We start from the raw sequence: 11451 nt of genomic DNA, 5'->3' as shown, positions 1-11451 counted from the left end.
GATAAATGATTGTTATCGTATGATGTGAAAAAAATTATATAAAGCCGAAAGAAATTAAATGTTTTACTCATATGATATGAAAATGTTATTATCGTATTATTATGTTTACTGGTTGTTTGGATAGCGAGTAATTACCATGAGTTTTGTCATAACATGGGTATAAAATGACGCCGTAATTTTGTTAATATTTTTTATATTGATGTACTGTCATGCCGCTGCAAATATTATTATTTGTAAATAAATGAATTTTATCGTATGATATGAAAAACATTATATCATGCCGGAAGAAATTAGATATTTTACTCATATGATATTTAAATGTTATTATCGTAATATTATGTTTAGTGGTTGTTTGGCTAGCGAGTACTTACCCTCAGTTTTGTCATAACCTGTTGTAAGGAAATTATGTAGAAAACCACATTTTACTAATAGTCGTTTTTCCAGAAGCTAAGTTTTTGCATGTTACGAGAACTATTTTAGGATATTTTTGGGGTAGTTAGAGAAAAGCAAACAAAGTTTTAGTTTGTTACGCTCGTAGACAAGTTTGAGAAAAATAGATCTTTAAATACCCGTTAACCAAACAACCCCTTAAAGTCTAAGCAAATGATTCTAAAAACAAACCGAATATTTCTAATGAAAATACAATTATTATTTTAGTCGTAAGATATGTAAATGTTGTCATCGTTACTAAATGTTCAGTTATTAATTATTTGAAATGTAAACATGTATGTTGGTTAGGTACTATGGAAAATTTAGTAGTGTACTATGGGAACGTCTTACGCGACGGTCCATGCGGGGTGGATGTGTCCTTCTGCGAGTCGACTACAGTAGTGGTGAGAGACATGGTCAACGTGGGTTACGCAGCTGTTAGAAGGTGCATCCGAGCGGTGTTTGGCCCAGTGATGCAGGAAAAAAAATGACAATGGAGGCCTTCGTCATTGACGGAGGAAATGATGGGACAGTTGCCCGTTGGGGTTTGCGGCCTGTCACAGGTGATCGGTCGTGGGGGTCGTACATGAGGTTTGCAAGCAATCCCAATAACTCAATGTATGGTCAGCCGATGGTGTATGTGGAGTTCATTTCAGTCACTGATGTTGCCGGATGCAGTAGCAGGGGTGGTGAGGTCGAGTTGGCCATCACATCAGCCCCTAGCATCGGCCCATCGGAACCGACGGGCGGCCAGCCTGTGTATGACACAGGATATTGGTCGGCGGCCGTTGACATGAGCGAACACGTGGAGGGATTGCCGGAGGCGCTAGATGATGATGATCATTCTTCTGCGTCTTCGGAGTCAAGTGGAGAAGAAGATGTTCCTCCTCAGAGGGCGGTCGCGGCGGCACTGCAACCTGGGTTTTTACAGGATATGAGCATCACCAACGAATTTCACTCTGCTTCTGGCCTAGGAGCGGGAAGCCTGGAGGTTGGGCAAGTTTTCCCAGATAAGAAGTCTGCTTACCAGGCAATGGGTAGCTATGCAATCGGCATCCACCGCCAGCATAGAGTGAAGCAGTCTGATAAAAAAGAGTTGAAGGTCATATGCATCCACACCGCGAAAGGTTGCCGCGGAAGAGTTCTCGCTAGACTGAAGCCTGGGGTATGTCAGTCATGGCATATCACAAAAATAGTGGAGCATACCTGTGAGCAAACTGGGACTCTTTCAGATCACTGCAATGTGACAGCAAAATTTGTGGCACAGACGATGGAAACAATTGTGCAGGGAAGTCTCAACATTAGTGTTAAGGCTCTGCAAAAAGATGCAGAGGATCTAATTGGATTCCCTGTTAGCTACAGCAAGGCTAGGCATGCGAAGGAAAATATATTTAAGAACTTGTATGGTACCTATGAGGAGGCATATTCTTATGCCCCTAGAATGCTTCATCAAATAGCAAGTGCTAATAGGGGGACTCAAGTTTGGCGGAGAGAACGTCCAAACCCAATGAACCCGGGTGAGCTAATCCTGGACCGCTTATTCTGGGCATTCGCCCAGACTATACAAGCCTTCAGGCACTGTCGCCCGGTATTATCTGTTGATGGTACCTTTCTCACTGGAAAGTACAAGGGCACACTATTGGTGGCGATTGCAGCGGATGCAAATAATCAGCTTCTTCCTATTGCATATGCATTGGTCGAGAGCGAGAACAAAGATAGCTGGTTGTGGTTCCTGAGCTGCGTGAAGATGGGTGTCGTGAAAGAGCGTAAAGGTGTTTGCATCATTTCTGATCGCAACACTGGATTATTAAGCGCTCTTGAAATAATTAAGGCGTCGGAAGAAGAGTGGGGCTGGCCCGATCTAGAGGGAAGGTGGTGCATGAGGCATTTGGCAGCAAACTTTTACTCCAAATTCAAAAACAAGGATTGGTTCAAGTTATTCAAGAGGATGTGCATGCAAAAAACTGTAGCCAAAATGAATGCGATATGGGCAGGTATCAATGGTGAGATCGACCGCGCGGCCTTGCCGCAGAGAGAAGACCGGAGGGGTCGTAGGACGGTCATAAATTTGAGCCAGTGGATCACCGAGAATTGCCCTCATTTGGAGAAGTGGGCACAGGCTCACGACACCGGGGCTCGGTATGGAATAATGACCAGCAACATGTCAGAGGTGTACAATGGTGTTCTTAAAGGGGTGCGAGCACTGCCTATCACAGCCCTAATTGAAGAAACTTGGAACCGGACCCTGTCATACTTTGCAGACAGGGTCACCGTCGCCAAAGCACAAGTTGAATTGAACAAGCCATGGTCCGAGAAGATGCAAAGACATCTGGACGAGAAAGCAAAGAAGTCCCAAAGTCATGGCTGCAGGAAAGTGGACGCACTTAGGAATAAGTGGGAGGTCAATGTGCGAGCCAAGTACGTTAAGGGTCACCACAGAGAATCAAAAAAGCAAGCTGTCACCCTTGGCTCAACCTCCTGTGAGTGCACTTGTAACAAGCCCAAGCTTGAGGGCTACCCTTGCAGTCATGTGCTCCGGGCGGCTGCTGTTCAAAAAATCAGCGTCGAGCCATACATATCGCCGTACTTTAACATGTACAATCTATACAACACTTGGAACGGTGAGTTCTGGGCTTGGGGCATTGATATGAACTACAAAATGTTGTGGCCAGATGGGCCGAAATGGGTTCCGAACACCGACTTGATGAGAACCGCAAAGGGACGACGTCAGTCTAGGCGTCATCGCAATGACATGGACCATAGCCAGATGGGAGAACCAAGGCGATGCCGCGTTTGCAGGTGTCCTGGACATTCACGCAAAGACTGCCCGTATCGAGCCAACAACAACGCATGATGTTGATATATATGTACTCGCCATGTCTATTTATATTTCTACTCGTTATGTGTACTTATATTGAATTTAAATTCATTCTCTTTGTATTATTGTACTCCTGATGTTAACTTCAGATAATTAATGTAAATCGTATCTCTTTGTATTTTTTAAGTTAATTTAGATTTGCATTTGTATTTCTGTCTTCCTCGTAATTTATATTTGTATGTTTGTGTGCAGGTTATGGGTGAAGTGCCAGTGCTTTTGCAGGGGCCCCATGACGCCGGGCACCGTTGCCACCTATTTTTGAAACCAAATACTAAGCATGATTATCGGCCTTTCAGACTTCGAACCATAAAGAAAACATGGCCAATACACAATCATTTCCTTGCTCACCTTGACGCTTATGGACTACAAGGTTTTGCTAGGCTCACATCATGCGACGACCAAGTACGTTCGGACCCATCCCTTTTGACATCCCTCGTTGACCGGTGGAGACCTGAAACCCACACCTTTCACTTTCATTTTGGGGAGCTTGCACCTACACTGAAAGATGTTTCTATGATCACTGCTCTACCAATTAGAGGTGAGCCGGTAGTCTCTCCACGAGTGTCTCCATCTTGAGCATTAGATATAGCAGCCCGTCTTGGGATGGAAATGCCAGAATCACAACGTTCTGGTAACCCTCGGGGCATCCCACTCGTCTGGCTTCGTGATAACTTTCTTAATTTATCTAGCTTCGCCAATGAGGAGACGAGAAAAAGACATCTGTTTGCATATTTGTTGTGGCTCCTCGGGAATCTATTTCCAAATTCACATGGGGACGTTGTTGTCCCTGGTCTCATCTACATTGCAGAGAATATGGTAGATGAACCTTTACCCGAGCAGCCAAAATACAGCTTCGGTTCTGCCATGCTATCTCATACATACAGAGGCTTGTGTGATGCCACGCAAAAAACCTCTTTCGCACAAAAAGCTCCATTACTTTGTGTCGCCTATGAGTTTCTACAGTTGTGGTCCTGGGAATACCTCCCTGTAGGACGACCTCGTATAGTACAACCCATATACCCATATGACTTTGGCGAGGGTGCTAGCGCAACTATGGCCACCAGGTGGACAAAGGCACGGAAACGTTGGTCTCCAGATATTGCGAAAAATTGTTACCCTATGTACCACCAGCAGTTTGAGATACTTGATGAGGCAGAAGTCACATGGAACCCGTGGACTCAGGACCAGCTAAAATTGGTCTTTGATGCTCGACACTTCACACCAGGCATGTTGACCGATAGTGCATTCTGGCTGACTCGCAGCAACTTATTGTTCCTGTGGTGTGTTGAACCTTACAACCCAGAGCGTGTAATGAGACAGTTCGGTCTCTATCAAGAAATTCCACCACCTTTTCCCAGACGTATCGATGAGGAAACACATAAGTAAGATGTGACATCCCTAAATAGTTAGTGTCATTTTTAATTTACTAAACTCACACTTTGTTACATATTTGCAGGCTAACCAATATGGGCAGGGGTTGGAGTTTATACGATTGGAGGGAAGAGAACAGTGAATGGGTACACAAGTGGACAAATGAAGCGCTAGCAGATATAGTGCGTGAACTTAGGTATATTTTATGTACATTATTTTTTTACGATGATCATACGATGCGTGAAGATGCTTTGCTTTCATCACAAAGGTTTATGTAATTATTTAATTTTGCAGGCCGTACGATGGAAGTACAGATCAAGCGTACAAGCAGTGGTACTGCATGAACACACGTGCTAGCCTGACCAGTCAGCCAGCTACTATACCAACACATCTCACACAAGAGGAGCAGGCGCGGAGACATGTTGAGCTGCATGCAGCTTACTATCGTGACCACCTGGTAATCACTTGTAACTTTTTTAGGTCCATCATTTCATAATCATTGGAACTAAATAACATCCAAATATTGTTCAGCTTGAAAATGTCAACGAAGTAGGGCAGATGGCTACGGATAGCATGCCGGCCCAGGGCCCATATCGCAAGACATTCCAGAAACTTTTGCAACAATTCGTGGCAAAAAAGTTCAGATGCGGTAGAGGCGACGACGTTGCCACTGGAGCATACATGCCGGTAGCGAGGTCAGCCAGACCGAGTGCGGCACCGTCGTCCAGACCGAGCGAGGCGCGTACGAGCCATGAGCAATGGGGGGAGGGTCCGAGTACTAGAACGACATTGCCACGACATGACTCATCTCTGCCACTGCATCGCTCTTCTTCGATGCAGCTTCGTCAGGGGCAAACATCTCAGGACCATGGCACGGGCTTGGATTCGATGCCCGAGCAGTTTCTTTCCCCTAACCCATATGCGTACACAGGATATGATGCATACACCCAAGGTGAGGGATCTCAGCCGTTTCTCTCCACGCGAGGGATCCCCATGCCCGAGGAGACTCGTGTACCAGATTTAAACCAGCACCAAGTACAATGGCCAGACAGTATAGGAGAGGGATATGCTCAGGTAGTCATGTTTAGATTTCAATGCATTTACAATGATATCATATATTATCCTCTAACAGTTTGTTTAAAATGTTTCTATGTGCAGGACACACCTGATGTTAATTGGGGCGATGAGAACACCCAACGCGGCGTCAACACAGGCCTTCGGGGAGCATCACATGATCATGGCGTCAACACAGGCCTCTGGGGAGCATCACATGATCTTGGCGACACGGTTACATCATTAGTTACAGAGTTCTTCGGAGGGGATGTTATTGGCCCATCTTTTATCCCCCCGGAGTCACAACCATACGCCTACAATTACGCTTCAGGTTCGCAACAAGGATTCGCGACTCCACCACCTACGCAGGACTCGCAGACACATGAAGCCGAAGTGGAGTACGGCCGCGGTCTTCGTGTGACCCGGCCACCTAATCGCTTGTCGCCTTCCGGTCGTAAGGAAAGGCCAGGTGGTCGTCGTTAAGTACGGTGATTCATCTATGCACATGCGCGACCCATTGTATCTATATATGTGTGTATCAGACTTTTCGATTTGAACATCTATGTTTGCTGAAATAAAAATGCACCAGTCAATGCTTTCCCCTCAATATTTTCAGGCAACGCTTTCCCCTCAATATTTTCCCGCCAACGCTTTCCCTCCATATGTTCCGCCACCCGTTTCCCGCCAACCCCTTCCCGCCATATCTTCCCGCCACTCGTTTCCCGCCATATGTTCCCGCCAACCCTTTCCCGCCATACTGCACTCATTCTTTCCCGCCATTTTCTCCTCTCTACCTATAAAACCCCCTTCAGACGGAGGTGGATAAGCATTCGAGTGTAGTGTAGTCGAGATGTCCCATTATCCTTTCGATCGTAGTTTTCACCCTGGGATGAGCAGGACTCTTTTGAGGCTAGCTACCGATTTCAGGATGGACAATAGGATAGTTCCATGGGACGAACTCACCGGTAGTGACACCATAATGAATGAGTTGGCTCACCAATTACGTAGGTCTGGGTGGCCTGAAAGGACCTATGAGGAGGTACGTAAAGAACTTCTTAGGTTGCATGCAAGGTGGAAGAATGTAGTGGAGCCGAAGAGTGAAACTTTCAGAAGGACTGCAGAAATGCATCCATTTTTATGGACTGAGGAGAGCGAGGATGAAGATGATATCTTCATGCCGCCGCTTTCGGGTGCTGCATCATCACAGGGCAAGAGTTCTGCATCGTCAAAGGGCAAGAGTACTGCATCCTCGAAGAGCAAGAGTTCTGCATCGTCCAAGGGTAAGAGTTCTACATCCTCGAAGGGCAAGAGTTCTGCATCGATGGAGGATGACGATGATGTCTTCATGTAGTTTTATTCCAGTTCTACCGTTTAATTCGGATGTACTTGCATTATTAGTTTGTACTCTGTTATTGTAGGGCATTATGTTCTATCTTAAATTTATTTTGTAGTTGTTGCACGATGTTCGATATTAGTGGAGGGAAAGAAAATGCCACTACTTTATTCTTAAACTATATTTTTTTCCATTACGACACGGCACAACTGAAAATAAGATACATTGTAGGAATATACCTACATTTAACTCCTGAAATAAAGCTACATTAAAGTGCAGAAATAAAGATACAAATGATTGCGGAATTTTAAATACTACCACAGGAATCTACTGAGTCCAGCGTGGATATTTCCCTTTTCCATCGCCAGCTTCTTCTGTTGCCTTAGCCTGACGAGCCCTTTCTTTCTTTCTCTGCCTCTCTGCCTCACGAGCCTCCTTTCGCTGTCGTTCCTGCTCCTCCATGCGACGAGCCTCTTCCCTGTTTTTCTTTCCCATTTCCTCAAAAAAACGGTGTTGCTCCGCATAGTATTCTTTTAACTCTCTCTCTTGCTCTGCTTTCTCCTCAGCTTCCGCCTTCTCGCGTCGCTCTTCCGCAAATAAACTATTCCACGCACGGCGACTTCTTTCACGAATCTCAGTCACTGCCCAAGCCGGCTTCTCCGTGTCAATCCAATGATAGTACATGCACAGAGGCGGAGGAGACTACAACAACAAACAAGAATGTTACTAAAGAATCAATGAAAATACCAACAATATCTATTTGTGATGGTTAAAGCATACCGGAGGCTTGTCGTACTCTGAAATAGCTACGGCAGGATCTTCCTCATAATTGGCGCACATGAAAAACTTCATGCCCAACCAATCTGAAAAATCCGTCACCTCCTTCACCTTGCAAAGATCGCCACACCAACATCGCAGGACTGCCACCCCAGGAGGCAAACTTGCGTTCTTCATTTTCCTCGGCCTAATGCTTTGATCCGAGCAAGGCAAACTCATACCGACTGAAAAAAAATGTGTTATACACTTTGCGCAGTGGCGATTTCAAGGATGGCTGGACGAGAGCCTCGGTGTCTCCTTTTATAAGCCCAGACGACAAATAATGGCGAGAAAATTAAGCAGTAAAATTTAGGATCCCTGTAGTGTCGGCACAATAGCTTCCCGCAGTATTGGATTCCCGCAGCGAGTGACTGATGCCGTCGCATCCTCTCAAGCAATAGCCAGACTGATTCTTGGGCGAAAGAAGCATCAGCGTGCATTTTCCCGCTCGTGGGAATCACCGCCGTCAGGTCGCTGTTGCACACGGGAATCAGCGCCATCTGCAATAGGAAAATGCGTCGGGCGTGAAGAGAGATGCCGCCTCCTCCGGTGGCGGCCTGGCCCACGCCTCGGCCCGCGCGCAGCTGAGGCTGTCGGACGGCGGGGTGACAGCGGCAGAGCTCGCCGCCTCACCTAGTGGCGGCCGGGCCCGCCTCTCCTGGCCCGTTCCGTCACAGCTACTGCACGGTGGAAGATTCCGTTGTGCACCGCGCGGCCGCCTCCTGCGGTGGCGGCGGGGCCCGCCGCCTCACCTAGTGGCGGCAGGTGCCACGTGTCGCCTGCCGCACCTGCCGCCACTAGTTAGGGGGTCCTTTTTGACGTTTTTCTCTGCAGATAGTCCTTTTTGACAATAGCGTTCGGCAGGGGGTCCTTTTAGACAAAAATCATGACCTTTGATTAGAGCCTCGAGCAAGTGCGAAGTCATTGTTGGATCGCAAAAACCATCTCTTTTTACACTACTTTGTCAAGGTTTAAGCAACAACAAAAAGTCTACTTTTGCTCCCTCAAAAATGAAAACTAGCCTACTTTGCCCATGATTGTTTCATTATAAACATGTGGGAGACATGAAGGACAAATTACACAACTATTGCAGTGCTTAATCATCACTGTAGGTCTCCCATCAACAGTCAAGCTCACTTTTCCGGCAAAAAACAATAACAACAATAACAATAATCAAGCCTTCCTGAAAAACGTTGGGCATTAGTATGTAATGCAAATCCTGATGCATTGTGAATCGCAATCATTTGATCAAATCGGGGATTTGGTGAATCATTGCTACTACGCATGGGATCTGTATGGCTGCCAAGAGGACGATAATTAACAGAACAAAACAGACAGCACACACCTCCTTTCTTTTTAATTCATCAATCATGGCTATTTTTTTAAATAATACTTTTTTAATAAATTTGAGAAATATTACACCGTCTACATTTATTTCAAAAATAATACGGCGTCGGCGTTGGGGAAGCCGATTGGCTTCTGTAGGCCAGCGGTAAGCCGAGTAGGCCCAATCGGCCACCAGTAAGCCGATTAGTGCCTTGTGCATGCAGTCGGCCTCCGCAAAGCCGATAAGTGCATGAGTTAATCGATCTAGCTAGCTAGCTTTCCGTGCGTGTGTGCATGCAGCTGATGTATTAATCGATCTAGCTAGTTTCCTGTGCGTGTGTGCATGCAGTTGTTGTAATCGATGAGAGGGCCAGCTTTTACACTAGCAATACGTTTTGCCGTATACGCTTGACCGGCCGGAAAGTACTCGGGCTGTAGCTTGTACGTGCGTAGTCGTCAGAAAGTACTCTACGGCTGCGGCGCTAAGGTCGGGCCTGTGCCAATTGTTGGCGCAGGTCCCTTTGACGTTGAGTACTTTCCGACGACGGCGACAAACGACAACAACGACCGCGACGAACAAAGCAAAGCTGACTCATTATCGACCAGCTTCAAGTGTAAAAGCTAGCCCTCGAGCTAGTAATCAATTTTTCCGAGGACATGAACTAGTACTTACTAGTACTTGGCTGGAACAATCTTCACGAGACACATACGTAAACAACATCTGGTCGATCGTTCCTTTCCGGCCGGTCGAGCGTATACGGCAAAATGTCCACGTATACCACAAGCACCCTAGCTGTCTGGTGGATCGATTGGGCAGAGCCTAGCTAGCTAGCTTATCAAATGATTAGCACAACTCACAGTACGTATGATGCATGGGCCATAAGCCAACTGGACCCAGTCGAACCTAATCGGCTACCCCGTGGCCGACTGGCCCCAGTCGGATTACAGCAAGCCGCCGCTGTATTGTTTATGTAATTTCTCAAAACAGTGTATTATTTTTCACATTTTATAAAAAAAATGTATTATTTAAAAAAAATTAGCCATGCCCATGGGCATGTTGGTTGATCCAGTGAGGACCAAGAGCTTCAGGTCTGGTGGTTGCTCCGTCTCGCTGGTAAACGTGAAAAACGACAAAACTAGCCCTTTTATAAAGTTCAACACAAAATGAACCCGATTTGATTTTTTTTTCACAAAGTGACCTTTTGCCTGACATCTGGGCCCAGGGTATCATACTAGACATCACAACGGCTTGGCGTCATAAGATCATCGTTGTCTCGCCACGTCAGACATGCCTGGGAGCATGACGCCACGGCCTGGGGCGCCATACTCAATGGCACGACGCCCCAGACTAGGGCGCCATGCCCCTTTGCATGCTACCACTTACCTTGCATACATGAGCTGATCGTGGTGCCGCGCAAGAGCTTAGTTTCTTTCAATCTCATGTACTCCTTCTGTTCCAAAATTAATGACCCATCTTGATTAAGGGCCTGTTCGGCCGCTCTCCGCGGAGCGGAGCCGGCAGAGCGCCCTTTTAGCAGCTCTGCGTATTATACCTAGCAAGCCACTCCGCTCCGGCGCGGAGCCGCGGAGCGGAGGGAGTCCGAACGCGGCCTAAGTCCATCGTACGTATGAAGTCCATCCATCAATGGCTAGCTAGGTAGCTACCGATGCGTTGATTCCTTACCAAATGTGCCGCACCAGTCGATGCTATTACATGATTAAGTAGTTATATAGCGGGTATTCATATATGTATACGTCGCACTTGCCGGCCGGACCGTAGATACTTGTATACATACGTATATGGTGTTTGTATACATGCAGGTACTCGGCCGGGTTCATATGCGCGAGCATGTTGGACGGCCGCAGGTAGCCAAATACATATATGAACTCTAGGTCACGCCAAGCCTTGTCACGTTGTATATATATTACCTGCACAAAATTCAGAAGTAATGGGGTTAAGTAACTAACAACCAAAGTTGAGGCGTTGCAGCAAACTACAGTGCAATATTTCACATAATAACTGAGATAGTATTCCTAAAAACACTGAGATAGTATAATTCATTCTCCGTATTCTTAAATTTGGAAATCTGTTTTTTTATTTGGGTATATAATTTGTTTATCTTCTTTGTGAGGTACAGGACATCTATATCACCGGTCACAAAAACATGACTTAGATAGAATCCTCAAAGGGGTCATATACGTCCGAGCTGACCGTTGACCCAATCCTATCCGCGTTCCATTTCCT

At 46.3% G+C, this 11451-nt stretch overlaps 2 protein-coding genes across 3 annotated transcripts; one reads left to right on the top strand and one right to left on the bottom strand.

Annotated features, from left to right (window-relative positions):
* Positions 1-3870: 3870 nt before the first annotated feature.
* On the top strand, positions 3871-6328 carry LOC123090787 (serine/threonine-protein phosphatase 7 long form homolog). 2 transcript variants are annotated; one of them, XM_044512128.1, is made up of 5 exons: positions 3873-4689; positions 4764-4874; positions 4973-5135; positions 5210-5752; positions 5837-6328. In XM_044512128.1, the coding sequence occupies exons 1-5, from the start codon at positions 3911-3913 to the stop codon at positions 6212-6214; spliced, it is 1974 nt and encodes a 657-aa protein (XP_044368063.1). In that variant the 5' UTR covers positions 3873-3910; the 3' UTR covers positions 6215-6328. The 2 variants fall into 2 exon arrangements, with proteins under 2 accessions (XP_044368064.1, XP_044368063.1); XM_044512129.1 differs by lacking the exon at positions 5210-5752 and having other exon boundaries at positions 3871-4689.
* An 891-nt stretch (positions 6329-7219) lies between these two features.
* Positions 7220-8147, bottom strand: LOC123094308 (MAP7 domain-containing protein 1-like). The gene is made up of 2 exons (XM_044516344.1): positions 7845-8147; positions 7220-7766 (listed from the first exon to the last, which is right to left on the bottom strand). The coding sequence occupies exons 1-2, from the start codon at positions 8058-8060 to the stop codon at positions 7392-7394; spliced, it is 591 nt and encodes a 196-aa protein (XP_044372279.1). The 5' UTR covers positions 8061-8147; the 3' UTR covers positions 7220-7391.
* Positions 8148-11451: the final 3304 nt, after the last annotated feature.

Source organism: Triticum aestivum, chromosome 4B, assembly GCF_018294505.1.
Source record: "Triticum aestivum cultivar Chinese Spring chromosome 4B, IWGSC CS RefSeq v2.1, whole genome shotgun sequence".
Lineage (NCBI taxonomy): Eukaryota > Viridiplantae > Streptophyta > Magnoliopsida > Poales > Poaceae > Triticum > Triticum aestivum.
The sequence above is the reverse complement of the archived record's forward strand: the minus strand, read 5'-3'. Positions and strand labels throughout refer to the sequence as shown.